This window comes from Phascolarctos cinereus, unplaced genomic scaffold (genome assembly GCF_003287225.1).
Source record: "Phascolarctos cinereus isolate Bilbo 61053 unplaced genomic scaffold, phaCin_HiC Scaffold_9;HRSCAF=440, whole genome shotgun sequence".
Classification (NCBI taxonomy): Eukaryota; Metazoa; Chordata; class Mammalia; order Diprotodontia; family Phascolarctidae; genus Phascolarctos; species Phascolarctos cinereus.
In genome coordinates, this window is record NW_027556402.1 from 67,536,837 (window position 1) to 67,562,588 (window position 25,752).

Here is a 25,752-nt window from a genome sequence, read left to right on the forward strand (position 1 = left end):
ATTACACTAGGGACACTTGATAACCACACTTGAGTTTAGTTGCTGGTGGTCTGTTTTCCCAAGAAGGAGAGATGCTATCTACTTGGGACACATCAACTAAATGACATGTTTAAAGAGACCTGTATGCATAAATAGGAAGCAGAAGATAAATATGAAACAGTGGCACAGTCTACTAAGAATGAGGAAAGCTCAAGTCCAGAAAACTTTGAGACTCTAGGTTACCAAAAAGTACTTAGCAAGCTATGCTGGTAGCAAGAGAATAGGACTGTGCCTTAAACAGACAAAATAATAATTAAAAAAAAAGGTACTCAACTTTTAACTTTTTCTTTACTAAGGAGCATAATATTTAGGTTAGGAGGGCTACTATTTAACAAGGAATTAGAATAGTAAAAAGATACCTAACTGTCCTCAATGACTTCAAATCACCAAGCCCACACTATTTCTCTGGGTATTGAAAGAATTATGTTGATCTGTGAAAAATAGGTCATGACATAAAACTCAAAAAAAGGCAAATGATAACCTCAAAAAAAAAAAGAATGTGGGCGAGGCAGACAAGCCTGATGAACATGCTCTTGATTTTTGGAAAAATTCTACACCACTATTTTTTTGGGGGAGGGGGGCGGCTAGGCAAGGGGGTTAAGTGACTTGGCCAGGGTCACACAGCTAGTGAGAATTATGTGTCTGAGGCTGGCTTTGAACTCAGGTCCTCCTGACTCCACAGCTGGTACTCTATCCACTGCGCCTGCAACATACTACTAAAGAGAAGGGGAAGAGTAGCTCAATACAAGCTAGAATAGTATAGCACAAAAGATACTGTAATTTAGAATCAAGCTCCAAAAGTGGCTATGAAAAACCACCACAGATTCCACTTCACTCTTCTGTAAAAGGGATTGGATTAAATGACCTATGAAATTATCCATGGTTCACCAAGAAAATGTCACAGGCATAGATAGGATAACTAAATTTCATCAAGGTATTTGCTTTTGAATAAGACATGGACATAGAGGCTGGATAAAAGCAGATTTGGCACTGGTTAAACAGGACACCAAGAATGGTGAATCTGGGGTCCTTAATGTGAGAGCCCATGGATTTCAGGGGATCCATGAACTTGGATGGGAAAAAAGGACTTTATTTTTGCTAACCTTTGGTTTCCTTTGTTATCCTATGTATTTTATGCATCTAAAAACATGCATTCTGAAAAAGGGTTCATAGGGTTCACCCAAATTGCCAAAAGGGCACATGACACAAAAGTTTTTAAGAATCCCTGCTAAAAATGGATTGGTGGTAACCTATGGGTTTCTAGCACAACACCAGAGGGTTCTGTTCTACTTACCACTTTACCAATGATTTGAGAGGAAATGTAGGGTAGTGGATAGATGAAGAATTCAAGAGTCATAAAGACTTCAGTTCAAATCCTCTCACTTACTGGCTATCTGACCCTATGCAAATTAACTAACCTGTCTTGGCCACAGCTTCATCATAAAAAAAAAGTGACATGAACTATTATCAGGATCCAAAAATCCCAATAGGTTAGAGCAATGGGTTGAGTAAGAACTCCTAACTTTTAAGGTTTACAAAAAGCTTTCCTTATGATCACCCCAAGGAAGGCAGGCATTTTGTGGGTAGAGAGGTAAAATGTTTTTACCTATTAGGGACACAGTCTGAATTAAAACCCAGCTCTCCTAACTTTAAGTCTGTAGTTTTTACTATGTGAGGCTGCCTCACCAATATGATGAAATTTAACAAATACTTATAATACTTGGAATATCTAGGTTCAAATACATATGTTCATGTGAAAAGTACTAAGAGGTTCTAATGAACTGTAAGCTCCATATAAAGTTATACAAACTGACAGCCCTAAATATTAAAAAGCTCTTACTTAGGCTGTATACTAGCTGTGCTATAGTGAACAGAATGACAAAGATTACAGCCTCTACTTCATTTTGGTCAAATCACATGTGGACTACAGTCACATTTTGGATAAGACATTGTCAAGATGTAACAATTAAAGGAGATTTAAAAACCATGTATATGAGGCTCAAGTTGAAAGAACCAGAGGACTATTTAGCCCAGACACGAGACAACTTGGGAGGGGCTGGAGAGCTGTCCTCAAATATTCAAAAGGGCCATCTTATGATAGAAGCTTTACATGTTGCTTGGTTCTAGAAGGAACAACTGGGAGCAATCAATAAGCATTTATTAAGCACCTATGGCCAGGCACTGTAAATACAAAGACAAAAATGAAACAATCCCTTCCCTCAAGAAACTTACAATCTATCAAATAAAGCATGTACAAGACCAACAGGGTAAGAGTTGTTGAGGCACACTTTGGCTCAAAATAAGGAAACCCCCACTCCCAACTTCCTAATGCTTGGAGCTGTCCAAAAATAAAATGGGCTACTTTGGAAAGCAGTGAGCACTAATGCACTGTTGGCAGAATTAGGGAATGGTATAATGGCTCTGGAAAATCATTTTTAAATGTTATTTTAAAAAGTCACTAAACTGTATACACCCTTTGACCTTCCTTCTTCCTGTGATCTTCCTTCTAGGTAAACGTTCAAAGTCAAAGGTAGAGGGGAAGATTCTATACATACAGTACATAAAAATATTTATAGCAGCATCTTTTGTAGTAGCAAAGAACTAGAAGGAAAGTTGATGACCATCTAAACAAATTGTAATATCTAAGTATAATTGAATGTTACTGCAATCTAAGAAATGATGAATATGGAGATTTTGAAGAAGCTTGGTAAGGCTTATGTGAACTGATGCAGAGCAAAATAAAAAAGAACCAGATCAATGCACACAATGGCCACAAAAACGCAAAGGAAAACAGTAAGAGACCTACAAATCTGCAGTGACATCATGACTGCCTGAGGGAGATGCATGCCTTCCACCTCCAAACAGAATGGGATACACGTTCTCAGACATGGCCAATGTGTTGATTTGCTCTAACCATACTTATTTGTTACAATCCAAGAATCCAGAGGATTCTCTTGAAAGGGATGGGGGAAGAGTGCCTCAGAGAGAAGTAACCAGGAAGTTTAAAGGGCCAGCAACAACTTTTTTTTTTTAAAGGGGAAGTCTCTCATCTCTAATGGTATCACGGACATTGTAGAATCTTTGATTCTAGGTAGAGTGGAGTGTGGGGTTGAGTTGTTTTGTTTGTTTGTTTGTTTTTATATGACCATGAAGAAAGAAGATAAAAAGTGGTAGTATTGTATAAGAACTTGTTTAGGGTCAGTGAGACTTCAAAATTTTTAAAGGGGAAATTTAGTTAAAATTGTTCATTTGGTATCAGCAACTAAGTATTTCTCTTTCCTTATGCATTCCCAGTCCTTTGTTGATGCCATTACTCCATGACACTCCTCCCTCCACCACCCACCACCCCCACTCATTTGACTGGACCTTACTAGAAGAATGAAGCAGAGAAACTCTTACCCTGCCCAGGGGTGACACATCCTAGTTATCCAAGGTTAGGAGTTGCCAGCTTCATTCTTAGTTTTGCACATAATCCAGAATAAAGATTGGTGCTAATAGTGAAAGTACATATATCCTAAAAACTCAATAAGGGTATTTAAGAGTACTGAGCCTCAATATATGTCACATTAGGAAGTAAAATTTCCAGGCAACTATTTTCCTTTCTTACCTGTTAAACTAGTCTAATTAGTTATAAGTTATTAATCACTGTCCTAGTACTCAAAACAAGTCTATTTTAATAGATTTTCATTTGGCAGATTACAATTAAACCAGGCTTATGCTTACATTAACTAGTATTATTATTATTGTTCTAGCTAACATTGATATAGCACCTGAAAGCTTGCAAAGCACTACATATATATATATATATTTTTCCCCACTTGATCTCAGCTGGTATGACAATCAAATATGCGAAAGCACTTTGTAACCATTAAGCATTAATATATATATATATATATATACATATATATATATATATATATATCACAAAAAATACAAAAAACAATCTCGTGACAGTCTAGCAACAAAGAAACTTATATTACAAAATTGTCAGAGTAAGAAATGTTCTAATCCTATTGGCTGGGAAAGGAATTTCTTAATGTGATAATTTATTTTCTATATAAAAGGATGAATTCTTAATCACATTTTCTTTTATGTTTCCCCTAGGACTAATATGATCATCTGTACTCAGTCAAAACTAGCTATTGGATTGAAGCTCTTCCTATTTGTTACAACATATTTATATGCCTTCACATTTCAGATTAATGAAAATGTTTGTTTTGAAAAAATAAATGTCCATTTTACTAGCTTTTAAAATCTTCACTCTAATTCAAATTAGTACAGAAAATGAGAATTTTAATTGTAAGGGACTTCATGGATCATTCAGTTCAAGTCTACCACCTTACAGAGGAAGAAATTTGGGCCAGAAAAGCTGAGCAACTTGCCTAATATGAAGTAGCTAGCTTTAGTGTCAGGGTCAGAATCAGAACCACAGGCTGACTCTCAAGAGTTCCATGTTCTTTCCATAACACCCTGTTGCTTACACAGTAAACATTTCTTAGACCCAGAAAGGGTTTTTACCAGGTTAATAAGAATCAAGATTGTCAGGCTCAGAAACAAAGAGGAAGAGTACAAGGTAGGTTACACATAGATAAAGCTATAGGCCCCCCCAACAAACAAAAATCCCCAAACATACACCCTTCAACATTCTTATCTTTAACAGATAAGACTCTTAGAAAACCCATTTTACAAACACGTGATTAACTGCATTTTCCTAAAATCATATTCATTCAAAGCAAATATATCAGGGAGCACCAATATGAGAAAGTCAGAGGATTAATACAACTACAAGTTAAAATAATGTTGTGTCATCATTGATGGAAATTGTTTAAATGAAAGCAAATTGTTTAAATGACAGTGAAACTATTTAAAACAACTGTTTGATATACAAATATTAAGGACTACTATATTGCTTTCCAATTGATTAGAACTGTGCCCAAGCACCCCAGCAGATCACACAAAAATTCAGAGTTGGAGTTTTTTTTGTTGTTATTGTTTTCAGTACCAGGAAATACAATCCACCTTTAAGAATGCCCAAAAACAACGTGAACCCATACTGCTACACGAGCTTAAATTCTGCCACTCGAACCTAACAGTAGTATTTTTGGTATACTAACTACTCTGTAGTGCCCAAGTTTATTAAGGAGAACTTTTTAAATTTTAAAACACAGGCGGGTTAATAGCTGCTTTTGTGAAAAGGAGTCATTTACAAATGGGATAGTGATAGTGTATCAAAATGCTGCTAAGAAAAATACAACAGCAAGGTACTCTGATAAGAGTACATTATTCCACATGGAATTCTAAATTAACTTTCCTCTCTAGCTCCTTAAATGAGTCTTCATGAGACTAGAGATAAGGTTCAATGTACCACAGAGGTAAAATAGAGTTCACATCAGCTGAAGAGTCTAAAAACTTTTAAAGTGTAGAGAAGAATTGAATGCTAGTAAACCTTTGGTGTTTACCCACTAACAACATTTCCATTTTAAGTGACAATGAGATATGTATAGTTTGTGGAGAAAAATAAAAGCAACTTGTTCACACCATATTCCCACTGTTCCTAATTCTTTCCATGTGTTGTTCTAAGACCACCTGGCTTTAAAACATTTGGTTATTCAGTGCAGAAAAGTAAACCACAGACAAAGTACGACAACTTTTAATACTCCATTAATACTAATGATTAAAAATTATTGCATAGCCTTATGCATTTATCCTAAAACATTTTCTGTAAAGTAAATGAATTATATAAAAGACAAATAATCCCTTAAAATGTGGATGGCCTTTACTACCTCGATCTTCTATCTTTTTTTGTTTTTTCAGTACTTTTGTCCATTGTTTTCTCATTATCTCCTCTGCACTTTGGGCAATACCATTTTCCCTTTGGTTTATAAGTAAGTGAAACACATGAAAAATGAAACCACTCAATTGGACACTGTTCATTGTCACATCCTATCATTTCCCCGTAAGACACTTGGTTACATAAGCAGTATGTAGGTTCATTGGGATCTATTGCAAACTCAACAGGTGAAGCTTCCCTTTCCTGTTTGGCCTTTGAGCGTTTCTTTTTCTTGGCAGATTTGGATTTCTTTTCTTTAGGTGGCTGATCATCACAGTCTTCAATCCCATTTGCTATGTGGCAGAGATCACGGCTTTCACTGGTCCGCTGCCGGCGGGGTCTTCTTGAAGACCTTTCTGGTTGGCTGGAATCCGTCTTTGTCTTATCTGAAGGCCTCTCGCTTTCTGAAGGATCTTGAAAACACTGTGAATGCAACTCCATTTGCCTTGCCCGGTTCTCTACCAGCTCAAGCATTTGTGTAACAATCTGAATTTTCTCGTCACCCAGTTCCTGGCTGTTGATTAATGCTCTCTGAAGATTCTGCTGAAGGCGTTTCTTCTGATGTGGATCATTTTCTTTCTTATATTTTTCACACGCATCATCAATTTCCTTTAATGCTTCTGTAAGAGGTAAAAAAAAAAATTCAGAATATTGCCCTACATTAGAGAATAGTTTGTTTTTAAGGAGTTGTTGTTGGGTTTTTTTTTTAAGTCATTGGTGTACTTTGAATAGAAGCAACTCAAAACATAATGCCATAAACTCAACTATACTGTTTACCACATCCAACATAGAAACACAACACCCAAAAAAACTAATGGAAGCTTTAAAAAAAAAAAAAGAAAACCACAATCAATTCTTGATTGGTATGACCAAGACAAAGTTTTAAACAAATGCATAGCCCTAATTCACTCACATTTAGTTTGAGAATATAAGAAAGAATGCTTAACATCTAATTTTTTTAATAGCTCCCACATTTTAGTTTCATATTAGAAAACTTCAAATTCTACAAACTAAGAGATTTCCACAATGAAACTTCTATACCAATGATTCCATTACCAACAAAAAAAGCATTTCAGTGATTCTGTTGCTTTATATACTTAAGCAATGGGATTTTGGTCATTTTATCTGTCAACACACTTTCTGCAACATCTTTAAAGGACCAACTTAAAATATCATCTTATAAATCCATTTTTATTTTACCAGGAGAAGCAACTCTACCTTTAAAGGGAAAATTTCTGTTATGACTCAAAAGCATATCCTCTGACTCCCAACCCAAAGCTCTATGAAAGAGAAAAAGAACCTGTACACATACAAAAATATCTATAGCGACTCTTTGTGGTGGCAAATAACTGTAAATTAAGGGGGTGCCTACCTATTAGAGAATGTCTGAACAAATTATGGTATATGAATGGAATGTTATTGTGCCACACACATAAAGATAAAAGTTTCAGAGAAAAACTAGGAAGACCTCTGTGAATTGACGCACAGTGAAATGAGCAGATTTATACATTTAACAATGTCAACATTATGGGGAAACAAACAACTTTGAAGGACAAGAGAACCCTGATCAATGATAAACCACAATTCCAGAAGACTGAAAATGCAGAACAAAACCTACATTTTTTGGACACTGCCAATATAGGAATTTGTTTTGCTATACTATGTGTGTTTGTTATTAACTCAAGAAGCATTTATTAAGTGCTTACCTTGTGCCAAGAACTGGTGTGTGTGTATGTGTACAATAGAAGCAAAAAAGGAAAAGACAGTCCCTGCCCACATATGTCCCACAGCAGGAAAAAGAGACATAAAAGGGAAAGAAAAAGGAGGGAAGGGGGAAGGTACCCCTGGGCCCTTTCTCAAAATAGAGGTTCCTAGAGAAACTCAATAATGGGAGAAGAGGGACATAGGAGTGGAGAGAGAAGGCAGATGAAGTTGGGTGGTAAAGTCTGGAAGTTTTTAAAAACTGTTTAATGGGAAGGAGACATAATAAATGCCTGTGAAAATAGATACTTTTAAAAGAAATGTAGAAAAAAGTTATATTAAAAAATTCAGTTTAACAAATGAAATACTTATAAAATTATTTGCCCAAAGTTACACACAATAAACTTTCTTCCCAATTGATTCTTCATATATTTAATCTATTCTATAAGACAGAACCCATTTATCTTTCAAATATTCCCTCGTTCCAGACTCATAACACCAGAATCATTATAATTCAGTCTGTCTCTGAAGGTACTTAAGTCAGTGTATATGGATTCTTCTATCAAGGTGTACTTCAACCAGTGCAGCACGTGTGAAATCCAATCAATCACAAGCTTAATCAAACATTATTATTAAGTGCTTACCATGTGCAAAGCATTGTAGTACACTGAGATAACCCAGTAAGAGCCTGCCCTTAAGGAGAGAATCTAATAGGTAAAATAGAGGATGTTAATAAATATCATACTGGGAGATTTGGACAGGACAGCATGCACTTAAGGTACAAATTATTGTTACCTTAAATTTATCTAGAAATCAACTATTTGTCTGAACAAGCGTTATTACCATAATGGAACCCTGATTGTTCAGTCTATAAAGCTGCACTACCCCTCTTGGGTCTAGAGATACACGACAACTGTAAACTCAGTACAGTCCTGTCCTTACATCAGTTACAAAATATCCTGACCCAACCTCTGAAAAGGGCTTTAAATTTATGATGACTAAATATACCTTTAAAAAAATTTCAAGCTTAAAAAGTAATTTTAATATGCTTAATATTAGTCCTAGACAAAACACTCAATAGGAAAATCTTAAAAGCCCTAGCCTCTTATTTCTAAATTACCATATACATATCAAAAAGACAATCACACAGATTAAGATCACAAGAGTTAACTTGGATGATTTTTTTCTTTTAAAAAGCTTCCCAGATTTAAAATCATAGCTCAGCCCAAACACCCAAAAAATTATATAATAATTAAAATGTAATAAACTACTTTCTGTAGAATGCTTTATTGCCTCGTAAATTCTAAGTTTAGATAAGACAATATCCCTACCCATCTGGAGCTTATAGTTTAATGGAAGATGACAGTCAAAAATAATTACAAAAGATAAGCAAAGTGATAGCTGTTAGAGGAAGATGTCATTACCCAGTAGAAGGATCAGAGTAGGCTTCCTGGAAGGAGGCCTATGGGGTAGGGCTTTAAAACATAGGGAAAATTCAACAGGTATAGGGAAATTCTAGGCATAGGGAAAGCATGAACAAAGTAATAGATAGGCAAGTACAGACTGTGTGGAGAAAGGCAAGCAGTCTAAGTTGATTGGCACAGGGATAATGAGAGCAGCAGCAGCAATTTCTACCACCCTCTAGGCTTTACAAAGGATAATAACAGCTAACATTTATATAGCACCTACTATGTGCCAGGAACTGTGCTAAGCAGTTTACAACCATCTCATTTGATCCTCACAACAATTCTGACAAGTATGTGCCATTATCATTCCCATTTTATAGATAAGGAAACTGAAGCAAAGGTTAAGTGGGGAAGTCACACACAGCTAGGTCTTCCTGATTCCTGGTCTGGCTCTATGCATAGCACTGCCAGCTACCTCTCACAATAACCCTGTCAGGTGGAACTTGGATTCCGAGATCCCAGCTTTGCTATTTACAACCTGTGGCCTTGGGACAAATCACCTTCTCTGTGCCTAAGTTTTCTCGTGCGTCACATGAAGGTGTTAGACTAGATTACCTCTGAGTTCTCTATTCCATATCCATATGATAAAGTTATTACTGCCATTTTACATATGTGAAAACTGAGGCAGTTACACTGACTTGGTCAGGGTCATATGACTAAGTATCAGAGCCAAATTCAACCAGGTGTCTCCTGACATCAAACTTAGTACTTTTCCCCTTATACTGTGCAGAGTATCAGGAGGCCATAAAAGTCGGAGGATGAGTACCGGAGCTAGAACTTCATTTGTGGGGAAATGGAAGCCCTCCCTGTGGCAAACAGCTCAGAATGCTGAGTAGCTAAGAGACTTGCCCAGGGAAACAAAGTCAGCCTACGTCAGAGGTGTGTGTCAGAGGGAAGCCTCCAACCCACCCGATGACTCAGCAGGTGGCCTTCCAGCAACTACATAACCCCAGGATGCACACACTAGGGTGGCAGCAGTGGGACCAAGGGCAAAATTGACAGAAACGGTGGAGGGGAAAATCAATAGGACTTATTTGGTTTGGGTCGTTTGTTTTAGGTTTTTTAGTAGGAGGCTGAGTCTGAGTTGCCAGTGGAACATTCACTTGGAGAAGAAACTGAATTGTGGTAGAAAGAAGAATGCCCTGAAGATCAGGAGACCTAAGTTCCAAACCAGGGGTAGGTAACCTGCAACCTTGAAGCCTTCTAAGTCCTGAGGTGCAGTCTTTTGACTGAGTCCAAGTTTTACAGACCAAATCCTTTTTATTAAGGGGATTTGTTCTGTGAAGTTTAGATTCAGTCAAAGGGCAACACTTGAGGACCTAGAGGCCACAGGTTTCCCACCCCTGTTTTAGACCTAACTCTTCCACTAATTAGCTGTATAATCTAGGACAAGAGACTTCACTGATGTGAGCCTTAGTTTACTCATTTACAAAATGAAGGAGTTAAGACCTTTAAGGCCCTTTCCACCTCTAATATTCTGTTTCAGATGTTCTGTGGGCTATTGGAAATGAAGAAAAATTGAAGTTGGAGAACGGAGAAAGCATGAAATATTATTGTAGTTGATATATAATGATGTTAGCCTCATAACAACACTGTGGAGGGGACAATTAGGACTTCCATTTTACAGGTTAGGAAACAGAAGTTTAGAGAGGTTAGGTGATCTGTCCAGCGTCACACAGCTAGTAAATTTCTGAAGTAGATTCTCTAACCCAGATTTGAAGTCATCTATATAAAAGTGAAAGGGGCCACTTAAATCAATGAGCTCAAGGACTGGAACCCAGGCAACAGCACCATTGAAGGAGGTTGGAAAGAAGCAAGGAGCCAGCAAAGGAGTTAGAATCAGGTGATTATGACATTTTTGAAATCAAGGTGGGAGAGATGGCAGAAGGTATGGTTTATGTCAAATGCTTTACAAAAGATCAAAGAGCATAAAGACTTTAAAATGGCCAGAATGCCTGGGACACTGGTGATCTTTGAAAGGGTGTGGTTTCAGCAGAGCATCGAGGACACAAATCAGATAGCAATGGATCAAAATTCCCCCCGCAAAAGTCTGGCAGTGAAGGGGGAAGAGAGACGGGGTAGGATCTGATGGACTTTAAGCATCAGGGAAAAGTTTCTTTCTCATCTCGGGAAGCTGGTCACTTTTACAGGTAGAGAGGGAGGGATCGCTGCTGGTTCAAAGAGAATGGAGAGGATAGGGAAATGAAGGCGCAGGGAGAGGAGTATGTTTAAACAAGAACTAGAGTTCTTTCAATATTCTTGGTGAGGGCAAAAGGAAGGGAAGGTGAGAAGGGCAGCACAAGATCTGCAAAGGGGCAGAGAAGAGTTGGCCGACCCTTCCTAGCTTTCCAGCCCCAACCGACGCTCGGCCCCAGTCTCCACATGCTCCCCCACCCCCAGGCCCGGGCCACTCTTGCCGCTCGCTTTCCTGAAACTAAGACCCCAGCCCCAGCAGAGCCCTACAAGGCGAGGAGGGGGCGGGGCCCCGATGACAGGGGGTCTCAGGCTCCCCGGGGCGACTCGAGCAGTCTCTGCTCCGGGATCAAGGCCGCCCCCGCCCGGCCCGGCCAGCCCTGGAGGAGCCCCCGCCCCCGGCCCCCGAGGCAGGGCCGCGGGCAGTAATGGGCGCCTTCAGGGGCCGGGGCCGTGCTCGGAGCCTCCAGCCCAAATCCCCGGGCTGGCCCGGGCCCCGCTTCCGAACTGAAGAAGACAGACACCCCGCCCCCCCCCCCGGTGGCGCGACGGCCCGGCCCACCCCGGAAGTGACGCAGACGCCCCCGGACACTCGCGGGGCGCGCGCCGGAGACGCGCCAGCTGCAGGAAGCGTCCCCGCCGCTGGCTCGGCGCACAGGGGAGCCGCGGTGCAGGAGCCGGGGCAGATCTACGCCCCAAGCCCCGGGGCTGCCCTCGCCCGAGTCACCCCGACTTAAGCGCGCGCGCCCCTCGAGTCCCGAGCGTTACGCTTGGAGGCACCGCCCACTCCAGGGCAGAGACCCGACCCCCCCTTCACAGCCCCCTCCCCTGCCAAGCCCCTCCCTCCTTTTAACTGTTTAGCGGAAGGAGCCGAGCACAGGCAGAGCAGCAGCCCCTGGACCGGCCCACCTCCCTCGGGGGTGCGAGAGCAAAAGAGACCCCTCGGCAGGGGGAAGGGGAGGGACCTCTCCTGGGTCCGCCCCCACGGCCCACTTCCCTACCCCCAGCACGTTCCAAAGTATCTGCCTTTAGGGGATGGGGGGACCCGGGCCGAGCCGTCCTCCCCAAGCCCGCACACCTCCGGCCCGCCCGCAGCTCCTCCTCCTCCTCTCAGGGGGCAGAGCCGGAGGAGCGATGATTCCCCAGCTAATAAAATGGCTGATTCCCTGCCAGCAGCAGCCCTGGCTGCAGCGAGCGCCCAGGCTTCCCCCAAAGTGCCCCGACCCCGGACGCGCGGGGCTGTCAGCGCGGCCAGCGAGCCGGGCGCCCCTCCCGGCCTGCTTCCCCACTCACCTTGGTACTTGGTGTCTATCTCTCGCAGTACGGACACGTTCCGCTGCATGTCCAGGGGCAGCGACTCCACACACTCGAGGTAGTCCTGCACGTAGCAGGAGAGCAGCCGGCCCCGCTCCCCGGCCAGAAGCCCGGCCGCCGGGTACAGCTGCTGCTGCTGCTGCTGCCCTAACATCCTGCCGCTGCTGCCGCCGCCACCGCCGCCGCCGCCTCCGCATCCAGCGGCTACACATGCACCGCCGCGGCCGCCCGGGCCGCCAGGGAGGCAGACCCCGCCGCCCCTCACAGGGGCGCAGCTGCCTGGCTCCCTCCGCCCCCGGCCCTCTGGGGAGACCCTCACATACCCCGCCGCGGGCACACGTCGTAGGGCGGAGTGAGATCAGCTGCCCCCCTCAGCGCCCCGGCAGCGGAGATCCCCAGCCGTGCCGCTGCCGCCGGGGACGCGGCGCTCGGGCGTCCTGGACGGCCGCCGGGGCTCCGCGTCCCCCTCGCGCCCACAATCTGCTCTCGGTTCCCTTCGCTACTTGGCTTCCACTGACCGTCCCCTCTTTCGTCCCCCACTTTTCCCAAGTAACAGTGCGAGAGTGTCGGGATGTGAGTGTGTGTATGTGTATGTGTGTGTGTGTATGTGTGTGTGAGTCCCTCTCTCTCTTTGGCCCCCCTCCCCTCCGACTGCAGATGCCTCTGCGCTTGCGCAGGGCTCAGCCCTTATAAGGCTCGAGGCCCGCCCCTCCCGCCGGACAGAAGGGTTCGCATTCTCCCGCCTTCCTCCGGCCGCCCCGGTGATTGGTCAGTCATCTCGCGGCTGGGGGAGGTTAGGGTAGGAGGGAAGGAGGAAGAGGAGGAGGTGAGGACAAACGGCAGGCTCTGCTCCGCCCCCCCTTAAAGGAGAAGCGCTGTCACCCCGCCCCTTTGCTCAGTCTAGGGTGGCGAGCCGGTTAGCTTGTGGAGGTGGTATCGTCCCGCCTCGCTCCCCGTTGCCCTCCCTCCCGAGCCGTCCGGAGCCGGGCCCGACTCCGGCTGCACCCTGCTGACGAACGACCTCCCCTCCAGCAGATCCAGAGCGGCGCTGCTCAGGAGTAAAATGGAGCAGTTGGCGGCCCCTTTTTCCCTTCAATATGGAGCGAGGCCGGAGGAGACTGCAGTTCCCAGAGTGCAGCGAGGCCCCGGGGCTCCCGGCATGCCGCGCGTCCAGGCTTGGCTCGGCCCCGCGCCCCGCCCCTCCCCTCAGGCCCCGCCCCTGGGCTCCCAGCTCTGGGGTTCCTTGAGCACGTGGGCGCTGCCGGCTTGGGAGGTAGGCGCCCGGTCCCCAACCCCCGGGCTCTGTGGGCTTCTGTGGGTTCTTCTTGCGGCCTCGCGTGGCGTGGCCTGGTTGGGCCCGCGGGCCCTCCGCCCCTTCCACGCCCGGCTCGCTGGCCTCGCCTCCGGGCTCCGGGCTCCGGGCTCCGGACTGGGATGATAACTTTGAACTTGTTCCCAGGCCCGCCCCGGCGCCCCTCCCTCTCCTCTCGCCCCTCCCCCAGAGATGCGAGCGGCCGAGCCGGGCCGGCGGTGCCGGCGGTGCCCCCTTCCGGGCAACGTTCCCAGCGTGGTGCCTCCGCCTCCCCGCGCTGCCCGGGTCAGGAGCCCGCAGGTGTCCCGGGGAAGCCGCCTGCGAAGAAAACCCTCGTCCGAGCGTTGGGGGCGCTTGGTGCTAAAAGGGTGACCCCAAGCACAGCACCCACGGAGGCAGGTAGCGTCGTCCCAGGTGTTTTTGTTTTGTTCTAGCTTTTTTATAGATGAAGAAAACCCCGGAGGAGGGAGTGATGCCCCAGGTGACTCCCCCAGATTCTGACTTTTGGATTTCTGTGGGTGGGGTTTGCCTAATGGAATTACAAGTCAGTATTCGGTCTTCCACAAATGTAAAAGTTGCCCTTGTAGTTACTACTCCGGTCACTGAAATGCAAACTCAACAGTGTTAAAAAAAAAAATCTACTTGGAGACCAAAATTCGACATCTGAGGAACATGGAAGTTTTTCTCTTCCTTAGATTTTATTGGAGCACTTAAAAAAAAAGTTCTAATAATGCATTTTTTTTTACATGACGACGTCTTCTCTGGATCTGTACTTTGTATCTATCACACTTTGCTTTATATTGTATTTATAATCGTAATAATAGCTGGCAGGTTTTTTAAGGTTTATACCTTAACACATGTAAAGTATTAATTCCATTGATCTTCACAACAACCCTAGGAAGGTAGGTGCTATTTTTATCCCCACTTCTTTTTTTTTAACCAATGAGGAAATTGAAGCTGAGTGGGATTGAGAAATTGGTCCAGGATCCCGCCGTAAGCGCCTGAGGAAGGACTTGAACTCAAGTCTTCACTACTCCAAGTCCTTTGCTATCCACTGCCTCTGTGTCTAATTCAATAACCATTTATTGAGGAACTGCTAAGGCACTTTGCTAGGCAGAATAAAGGGACTAAAAAACAGTTCCTGCAAGACTGAGCATTAACTTGGTTTTTTAGAAGACCTAGGGTTAAATCCTGCCTCAAATATTTAGTGCCAGACCCACAGCAAATTCACTTATGTGAGAGCCTGTTTCTTTTTCTGTAAAATGGGAATAATAATAGCATCTACCTTACCGGGTTGTTGTGAAGGTCAAAATGAAATAATGTGTATAACATTTTGTAAACTTTAAAGCTATCAAAAATGTCAACTATTTCTACTGAAAGATACAATATGTAGAGGCATATTATATACAATACAATATAATGTTAGGAAAAAAGGGAATCAAAATGGTTTTCCTTACAAACCAGAGTTCTTCTTAAAATATTTTATAACTACATTTCAATACAATTGGTTTTTTTTGTAATCCTGCATCTTTTGTGCGTTTAAAAACGTTATTTGGAGGAGCCATGGGCAGTATGAGACTGCCCAAGAGGACAGTGACACACAAAAAAGTGAAGAACTCATTTTAGAAGGTAGCATGAAAACTGAACCTTGAAGGAAACTAAGGATTCCTGGAAATGGGAAGGGTGCTTTGGGGACCCCCTTTTCCAAAGTGGGGAAGCAGGTGATGAAATGTTGAGTTCAGGGACCAGAAAGTAGGATCTTTGATCCAGATGTAAAGTCTATGGAAGAGAGTCAAGTCTAAAAGGCAACCTGGAGCCAGATTGGGAAGGTCTTTAAGTGCCAAGCTAAGGAATTTTAAGATTTTAAATCTTTTTCTGTTCTTAGTTTGGCACAGTGCCTTACAGGTATAGGGTAGGTGCGTAATATTGAATTGAGCTAGTTACTTAATAATTGAGGTTATATGTAAAATGAGGGTGTCAGTCAACATTTATAAATCGACTGCTTCTTGTTAGGCTCTGTGCTAAACTTGAGGGATAGCAGAGGAGGCAAAAGATAGTCCCTGACTGGAAGGAGCTCACCATCTAATGGTTGTGAACTAGATAAATGGCCCTTCCAGCAAAGACATTTTAGTTTGGTACCCTAAGTAGGTGAAATGATTGATTAAGTACAAACTTGCATTTCTGAGTGTTACATCAGAAAACCTGAGATGGAAAGAATTGTCTTTAGATTTAAGAAACCAGCCAGGTCTTAGCAGCCAGTGGTGGTGTAAGCTGTAGTCCCTAGTGGGATTGATGGAGTATTGCCATATGTACATTGTGACTTGTCTCCTCTGTGCCTCATTGTCTTCAAGTGTATCTCCTTATGGAGTTAATGAATCAGTATTGATTCTGTTACCCGAGAAGCAGTGTGCTGGGCATTGGACGTGCCCATTGTTAATAACAACCACACACTTTTGTGGTGCTTGGTGCTTAACAAAGTGCTGACCTCACAATACCCTTGGAAGTAAGTGCAAGTTTTCTGTCTCCACTTACTGCTGAGGAAACTGTTCACTTTGTACTTCACAAGGTATCTGTATTTTATGGTCTTCAGGAAGTCTTGTGCCTCAAGTTTGCAGGCTCAGAAATTAGATTGTGTCAGTGCACCCTGAGGCTCAGACTTTTTGGTTTCTGGACTTCTTTACACTCTAAATTGAGGACTCTAGGTTGTGAGGCTTTAGTTTATATGGGTTATATCTATTGATATTTACCATAATAGAAAGTAAAACTCATAAATGTTAAAAAGTACACATTTATTAATTTAAAAATAACAATATTAAACTCATACCATGTTAATAAACTCACAATGTGAACTCATAAGTAACATTTTTATGAAACATAACTTTTCCAAAACAGAAATTTTAGTGAGAAGATTGAGATTGTTTTTAGTATTTTTGCAAATCTCTTTAATGTCTGGCATAATAGAAAATAGTTAAGTTCTCATATCTGTTTCTGCATGCAATCTATTGTGATATGTTGTTTCGGTTTAAATCTATGAAGAAAATCTGGCCACACACAGATATGTCGTTGGAAAAGGAAGAAGTAGCTTAACAGCCTAATAGCATCTTGGTATTATTATGAAAATAGTTTTGACCTCACTTATACCCTGAAAAGGTCTCAGGTATCTCCAGGAGTCCTTGGACCACACTTTGAGAACTGCTGGTTTACAGTGATATTTTGATCCTGACTTCACTCTCTATAGAGTATAACTTTCTAGTGACCAGATACTTCCATAGTGTCTTTTTGGCTTGGAAAGTGCCACATAAACACTGATATATTCTTTCTTTGGGACTTTGAAATCTTCGTTTATTTTTAGTATTAACATAGTGCTATTTCCAAGATTAGTTTTTCTTTAGTTTCTGTTAGATATTTCAAATCAATCAGCAAATTTTTTAAAATCACCAGTGCACCAGGCATTGTGAATTCAAAGACAGAGAAACAGTCCCTGCCCTCAAGAAGCTGCCATTCTGGATTGGGAGGGAGTATATCATATACATGTCCAAATAGATACAAAATATATACCAAGTAATGGGGGATGGGAAGAGATTGGCTGCATGTTGGACAAGGCACTTGAACTGAGCTTTGAAGGAATCTACAAGTCTGAAGCAGGGTGAGAAGGGAATGCCTTATGGGGATGAGGCATAGCCTGTCCCAGGACCCTGAGAGGGGGCAGCAAGCCGAATGGCAGATGTGTAAGGCAGTTTGGCTAGTTCCTGGAGAGCACAAAAGGACGAATGTGTTATGTAAAAAGTCTGGAAAGGCAGGCTGGAACCAGAATAGAAGGGGCTTTTCATGGAAAACTCCTCTTGTTTGAATTATGGTACAATGGAAAGAGGACTGACTGGAGTCAGAATACCTGGTTTCATTTCCCACTTCTGACAGGTGCTAGTGTATGACCTAAATGGATGGTTTCTGAGGTTCTTTCCATGTCTAGAACTGTGACCCTGAATTTTATTCTAGAGGCAAGAGAAAGCCACTGGAGCTTTTTGGTTAGGGGAATGAGGTGATAAGACCTGAGTTTTAGGAATCATTTTGGCAAGTTTGGAGAACATCCCAGGTTGCTAAGATAGATGAGTACAGTGTTGTGTGATGAAATGATTAGTGCTGGGAGTCAGGCCACCAGGGTTCTAGTCTTGTCTTTGCCACTAACTAGCTCTGTGACCCGAGACAAATCACCTTGTTATTGTCCCTCAATTTATTCAGCAAAATGAAAGGACTGACTAAGATCTTAAAATTTGAAAGTCAGTAATCAGGAAGCTGTGGAGTTGCCTGCCTGAGCAAGGGCACATGCCGTGGTCAGATCCATCCTTAAAGAACATCATGCTTTATTTTGGTGGTCTGAAACCAAACCCAAAATATCTCTGAGGTATCCCTGTGTTACAATACTAGGGTGGTTGGTGAGCTAAATAAATAAATAAATAAATGGTACGGTGAGGAAAGAAATGCTGTGCCTTACAATTCCTAGGTTCCACTTTCTCTTTATTTGCTAACATTGGAACCTTCTTTTTCCCATACTGCCTCTCAGGGATAAATAAACAAAATGAAAACACTGTGAAGGGCCCTAAAGCTATGTTATCCTAACCCCATTAAAATTAAACAAATATTTGTTGAAAACCCATTGTGTGCAAGATTTAGTACTAGGCATAACATTTAACCTTTTTTTTGCTTAAAAAAATTTTTTTACATGCATTTATACTACACCCCTCCCCCCACAAAAAAAACTGAAACACCAAAAATTAAACTCTCATCACAAACATGCATAGTACTGCAAAACAAATTCACGTTGGCTGTGCTTGAAAACATATATCCACTTAACCTTCTGTCAGCCAGTCTTGTTACCAACATCTGTAAGGGTGCCTGCATTCTGTGCGGGAGGAACACATATGCCCATTTCCTTTTTCTTCTTTGTTTACTTTTCCCCTTCTGTTTCCTAAGACTTAGCAGTACCCACACCTATGGGCAGCCTGCTATTGGGCATAGTGTCTGACTTACACTAAATTCATTTTGGCAGCCAAGGGGAGAATAGATTGGAGTGGGGAAGAAATGTGAGACAAGGATACCAGTTAGAAGGGCACTGCAGTAGTCTTGGCGAGAAGTGATGCAGGCCTAAATTTGGGGGTGCCAGTTTGTGGAAACAAGGGGGTATTGTTTGAAAAGTGGGAAGTTGGAAATTGTTAAGCAACTTGCCGAAAGTCACAAAGGAAGTGAGGTGTAGAGATGGGACTAAACTTGACTCTAAATCTCAGTGTTCTGTTTACCATTGCATGCTGACTTCTTAAATAACTATTAAGGAATCCACCATGCTATCATTGACTCCACCTGCTTTGTTGATTTACTGACCAGCATCCATTTGGGAGTGAGACATTTTTGGGCACCTCTAGTCAGATTCTGTGGGGTTCCCTCTATTTGAAGCCTGCTATTCCCAGTGAATTTAGTGAAATCAGCTTTGGGCTAAACATAAAAAAATGGAAGTGAAAGAATATAAATGTTTTAAATAGTTTCTTGTTCCTTTTACTGTAAATAACCTTTTAAACATCCTGATTAAGGAATAAACTCTCTGATATCTATGGATCTTTCAGTAATAAATCCTTTTGCCTTTAGTAGTTTGCAAAGATATGTTAAAGTGTCTTGTGTCACCCCCCCAAAAAAAAGCAGCTTGTAGGGAAAAGAACAAAGAGACCCCTCACAATGTCTGACAGGCCCATCCTTTTGTCCTATTTCACTACATAGTGGCTTAACTAGAAATTCTCGGCCCTTTGAGAATAGTTCCTATGCCCTTTTGTTAACTATCAACGTTCCCTAAATCCCTGCTTTGTTAGATGCATTTAAGATTATGAAGAGAGTGAAAAAGGAAGTAGAGCCAACTAGCTAGATGACCACTTGTTTTGTATGTTATAGTAGTGATTCAGTTATGGGTTGAACTAGATGGATGCTGAGCTCCTTTCTATGGTAAAATTTTGTGTTTCTGGTAGAAAATATCTACAAGATGTTCTCCTTTGCCTTTTCCAATTTTGTCTTATAAATCAAAGCTATATGACTTATCTAACCCTTAAATAAGCTGATCTTCTCTAGGAGGTACCATTTGCAAATTTGAAGAAAGTATCATGTAAGCCTTAGAGGTAAGATCATGGTAACAGCATATAAGTCACTACCAAATACTAGTTAAAAACAGCAGAAATAGGTAGTGAATCTTGGCACCTTCTCAGTCAAATTCTTAGGGATCTCTTCAGCCTTGACTTCCAGGTTTTTTAGGGGTGACTCCTTAGGTAGGTGGTACAGTGGATAGAGTGCTGGGCTTAGAATCAGGAAGACTCATCTTCCTGAGTTCAGATCTGGCCTCAGACACTGACTAGCTGTGTGACTCTAGGTAAATCACTCAACTCGCTTTGCCTCAGTTCCTCATCGGTAAAATGACCTGGAGAAGGAAATGGCGAACCATTCTAGTATCTTTGCCAAGAAAACCCTAATGGGGTCACGAAGAGTCTGACGTGACTGAAAAAAATGACCTACTGAACCTTAGCCATGCTTCCTAGTTTACCTGTAATGACAAGTAGTAGGGTGACCTAGAACTTTCCATTGATTCTGCTATGAGCAGTAGAAGTAAAAGCTCTAAATTCTATTTGGAGAAGCAAATTATTAGTAGCTCTGCAGGATTTTCCAAACCACTTTGCCCAGGATCTTGTCACAGGATGTCAGAATGAAAGCTGACTTGGTAATGATTCATGCCAACTGAAATATTTAAAATCTTTTATCAAAGGCTAAATTAGAGGTGCCAGAATCCAACTCCTTGTCATTAGGTAATATTCCTTTCATGAGGAAAATGTTAAATGAGCGATTAATATGAAGGAATTCAAATAAAGGATGAGAATCATTGGTTAGCCTCATTGCCTTAAAAGTTAAAAATCATAAAAGGAGTTTGAAGAAATTCTGAAATTAAAAGGTAATCAATATTTTAGAGTACCCTAAAAAAATAGACCCTAAGAGATACGAATGAGCCCGTAAACTAGTGGCATATACAATCTGGTTGGTCCGCTTATGTGTCTTGAAAATATACTTTAAAATGTAGAACAAATATTCCCCCCAAAAACAAACAAACAAACAAACCTAATAACAGTTTTGCAGAAGAAATAACAGGGAAACAAATACAATTTAAAGATTTTGCCAGTGTGTCCTTTTCAGTATGGGTCAATCTTTTTACTTTAATGAAACATTATTGCTAAGGTTTTCAAAGGACAATTAGTTCAGCAAATTATTAATCACCTGCTGTGAGTGCTCGTAGAGATAAAAATCAGATTTCCCAAGCAGCATACTTGGTTATAAGACCAAATCAGCATACAAAATGTCTATGTGGTGTTAGGTACAATTATAAGATTCTACTCTTTGAAGAAATGGTCTGCTAGAAACTTTAACTTTGTATATGAAGGACCGACACTGCACTGAACCAAAAGTAGATCATAAAACAGTTGAATGTAGTACAAAATAACCAGTTAGGCCTTTTCTCAAGGGACTGTCTGCAAGAGGAAATTCCATAAAATAAAATGTTGTGTCCCAGTTCCAGAGAGGAAAAATAAACACATTTTAAATGGTACACTTTGTATATCACTGCCCAGAAAGTAATTTTTTCCCTGAGTGGTTGCCATGGTAACATGAACTGTTCATATAACATCAAGGGGGGAACTGGGTCAAAATAGTGAAGGAGTTTAAATTTTGCAATTATTTTGTTTAAGGGAATGGTCAGGGGGAAGACTAGGTTATAGAGGAGAAAGGTTTCACGCTAAATAAAAATATGTATGTGTTTAAGTTAGCTATTCATCCGTTTTGTAGAAATAGGCATAACATACTTTTGACTTTACAGGTAAAACTTTAAAATAAGTCCAAATTTAAATTTTTTTTTTTTACTATTTTTCAGTGTAAATTGTCCACCCTTAGTCAAAGATTTGATGAGTTTCTGTGGCCACTTCCCAAAATCATGACATTGTGGTGATAAACCTCTCTGGAGTCCGTATCATTAGAGTACAGAGACTATTGTCGGACTCATGCTTAAATCCTTTTCAGCTTGTTAGGTGTTTCTAGAGGCTGTGCTTTGCTGACATAGTCTTAATGTACGCTGTGCCATCATTATACCATCAGGAGACATCTGAGTAGAAATTTTATGGTGAGTTTCATTTTTTAGTATAAAGAGAATTTCCTTGAAGTATCCACATGGATGAAATCAAAGATTTTTGAAACTTTAAAATATAATTGTATCTCTCATCTAATATGGTGTTCTGCACAGTAGGGTAAATTTTAAAATTAAAACAAATAGATTTCAACCCTTTGGGCACATTTTATTCCTGTTTGTTTTCTTTTGTACAAATCTCTCTTCCTGACACTTCATCCATCCTTGTGGCTTGTTAAACCTTTCTTAGAAGAAAATAAAATGAATTCTAGCCACACAGGTGAGTCAAGGGTAGGCAGGCCCTTTGGCCAAGACATTTTCTCAGAAAGCAGTGAGATATAATTCTGACCTTTCTTCCATCAGACTCTTCTTTTGGTGGGGAGTAGGGTTTTATCCTGTGTAGTGGCATTTGACAGTTGTAGTAGCAGCAGTATATGTAGACCAAATATAAGGTTTAGGAAGAAATAGCAAATGAATTTAGGTTTGGCTTTAGGAGGAAAATGGATTTTGAAGGTTGTCAGAGTTGACATTATGAATTCATCTATAGGGACTACCATCAGATCTGAATTTTCTGGTGATGGAAGGTACCTAGACTAACCTCTCATTTTATAGATAAGCATATGGAGGCTCAGGAGAAGTTAAGTGACCATCTGCAAAATCACCAGCTAGTGTGCTCTCTCTCTGTCATTCTCCTCCCTCTTTTCTCCCCTTTGTGTGTATGTGTATGTGTGTGTGTGTGTGTGTACACATGCATATTAGTGAACACAGTCACCTCCTTTTAGGGAATACATGCATTCCTGAAATTTTTAACTGAAAATTATAAAGTAAATCATTTTCTGATTGACATCTGTGGCAAGGTGTTCCTTGGGGGAAATGGTGAAATAGTATTAAAATGACAGTGCTTCCCCCCCAATTTCATGCGTCTTGACTTCTCTGTAGTATTTGTTACAGTTGACCACTCTCCCCTGCATAGTGGCTCCTCTCTGGATTTTCATGACACTTCACTGTCTGGCTGTTCCTTCTCAGTCTTTTTTGATGACTTAACATCTATATCACACTTCTAACTGTGAAAGTACTCAAGGGTTCTGTCCTAGACTCACTTCTTTTCTTTCTCTGTACTCTTTGACTTGGTCACTATATCAGCTCCTACGGAGTCTTTCATTCATACATTCACACACACACACACACACACACACACACACACACACACACACACACTTTGGTGTCTCTTGAGCTCCAGTCCTATATTGCCCACTGGATATCTAATAGGCATCTCAGACTCAACATGTCTAAAACAAAACTCATTAACTTTATCCCCAAACTCATCACTCTTTCTGAACTCTTATATTTCTGTTGAAGACTCCACTCTCCTTCCAGTCTATTCAGGTTTGGAAGCCTCACCCCATGTGTGTAATCACTTGCCACTTCTTACCATTTCTGCCTCCATAACATCTCACAAGTCCCCTTCTCTCCACCCACATAGCCTCCTTCATAGTACAGGCCCTCATCACCTGTTCCCTGAACTGTTGTACGAGCCTAGTTGGTCTCCCATCTCAAGCATCTGACCATTTCAATTTATCTTCTACATGAAGCTACCAAATTGATTTCTTCAAAGAAAAAGGTCTTGGGGCAGCTAGGTGGCGCAATGGGTAGAGCACTGGCCCTGAAGGCAGGAGGACCTGAGTTCAAATCCAGCCCCAGATCAAACACTTACTAGCTGTGTGACCCTGGACAAGTCACTTAACCCCAATTGCCTTAAAAAAACCCACAAAGAAAAGGTCTTACTATGTGTTACCATCCTACTCAATTAACTCCAGTGACTCCCTGTTACCCATGGGATCAAATATAAAGTCCTCTGGCATTTAAAGTTCTTTACAACCTGACTGCATCCTACCTTTCTAATTTACTTAAAAATTATTTGCTGCCATTTTTCACTCTATGGTCCAACCAAACTGGCCTTCTTGTCGTTCTTCATATACAACACCCTATCTTCCATCTCTGCCTTTTCATTTCATACCTGCAAATTCACTCCTTCCTGGCCTCTGCCTTTTGGAAAACCTGGTTTCCTTTAAAACGCAGCTTACGTAGAATCCTGCTCATGCCTTCCCTGGTCTCCCAAGCTGCTAGTGCCTTCCCCTCCAAAGATGATCTTCTGTCTGATTTGTATATCCCTAAATATGTGCATGCTGCCTCTCCTGCTAGAATGTAAGATCCTTGAGGGCAGGGACTTTTTTGTATCCATAGTGCTGAGCATAGTGTAGTTTGTTTAATAAATGCTTGTTGATTGATTCATTAAAATGCTTTTAATTATACATTAATATCCAGAATTAGACATAAAATAATCATACTATGACATTAGGGCAGAGGTTCTTAATTTTTTTTTAATATCATGTACCCCTTTGGCAGTTTTTTTGAAGCCTGTAGACTCTTCTTTAGAATAATGTTTTTAAATAATTGAAGAAAATTCTAAATTTCATCTGGCTATTAATGAAAATAATGATGTAATTTTTTTTTCTTACCCAGGTTTGCAGACTCCCTTGTCTAACCACAGACCACTTGGTGGATCTCTGGATCCCAGGTCAAGAGCCCCTGCTTTATGGCCAGGTTCTTATTGGAGAGCAAGTGCCCTGTAGCTACAGCAATAGCTTTAGTTCAAGTACATGGCCTATTTTAAAGCCCTAGCTGATGAGGTAAAAGTTATAGACGAGGTGCATAGGCAAGCCTTTCATTCCTACTCTAAAAAGACTGTGGTGGGTTTTTTGGGTTTTTTTTTTAATGTAATAGACTAGGTGGACCTATTAGTACTTTAAAGGTGATGTCACAGTTGATTTGATCTATATCTTCCATAGGTGTTAGGTTTAAAAAAATTTATTTCTGTAAATACAGGTTCTGCATTGTGAGTCTCCCATGAGCAAGAAAACTAATGTACCTTGTTTTGAAATAGGCAATAGATGTGGATAATGAAATGTGTATTCCTAAAAAGTTCTAATCTAATTTTAGTATTGTGGGATGTAAGCCCCTTTGCATAATAAAGGTCCCCAAAACCTTATGGAGCAAAGAATGTTCTTATAATACTACTCATACTTATACTTATTTATCTGTCTATATGTTCACATTTTTACATATGGTTTTTTTAGGTAAAGTAGAAAATAACTGTACAGCTGTATTTTATTTAGTTTGTCTACTTTCTAATATTGCCCTCTGTTGGTGTTCTGAGGGAACACAGAATTATGCCGTTTTCCCCACGAAATCACTAAACATCTTTTTTGGCTCTGATACATCAAGTGATTACTGTAGACTTAGTAGATTTACTATATAACATCATCTCTTACATCTGACTTGTATATGTACGGTAGTTTATGATTTGTACTCATGCCCCTGATTTGTATTTCTGTTACTGTATCATGCCCATGGGGGATTTTGGTTTGGATCTAGCAAGAAGTGTTGACAGGGAGAGTACAGATGTTTCCCTCTGACACCTGGCTAAAGCAACCAGCTGTGGTGTAGTGAAAAGTTCACTAGCGTAGGAGTCAGTGAGACCTGGATATGAGCTCTCAATTTGCTACCACTAAGCCCTGTAGGTGGAAGACTGCCTAGCACAGTTCCTGGCACATGGTAGGTGCTTAATAAATGTTAGTTGATAGTTGCTTCCAGTTTTTCTTGTGGGGTGTGTGTGTGTGTGTGTGTGTATTTAAGTTATATT

At 41.4% G+C, this 25,752-nt stretch overlaps 2 protein-coding genes across 2 annotated transcripts in view; one reads left to right on the forward strand and one right to left on the reverse strand.

Moving 5' to 3' along the window:
* Positions 1-2,180: 2,180 nt before the first annotated feature.
* Positions 2,181-13,676, reverse strand: ING2 (inhibitor of growth family member 2). Its single transcript, XM_021007709.2, has 2 exons — positions 12,523-13,676; positions 2,181-6,489 (listed from the first exon to the last, which is right to left on the reverse strand). Exons 1-2 carry the CDS (start codon positions 12,695-12,697, stop codon positions 5,819-5,821), a joined length of 846 nt encoding a protein of 281 aa, XP_020863368.1. The 5' UTR covers positions 12,698-13,676; the 3' UTR covers positions 2,181-5,818.
* LOC144455432 (uncharacterized) overlaps positions 12,754-25,752 on the forward strand; it is a 31,651-nt gene continuing 18,652 nt past the window's right edge. The window contains exons 1-3 of the mRNA XM_078148845.1: positions 12,754-13,116; positions 13,221-13,311; positions 13,616-16,421. Of these exons, the coding sequence (XP_078004971.1) occupies positions 12,754-13,116; positions 13,221-13,311; positions 13,616-14,289 (1,128 nt within the window). The 3' untranslated portion in view covers positions 14,290-16,421. The remainder of the gene's footprint in view (positions 13,117-13,220; positions 13,312-13,615; positions 16,422-25,752) is intronic.

Excerpts from the sequence above, each read along its gene's own strand:
- ING2 (XM_021007709.2), bottom strand. The coding sequence starts at position 12,697 with ATGTTAGGGCAGCAGCAGCAGCAGCAGCTGTACCCGGCGGCCGGGCTT. Across the intron at positions 6,490-12,522 it reads GATAGACACCAAGTACCAAG|AAGCATTAAAGGAAATTGAT; the intron begins GTGAGTGGGGAA and ends TACCTCTTACAG.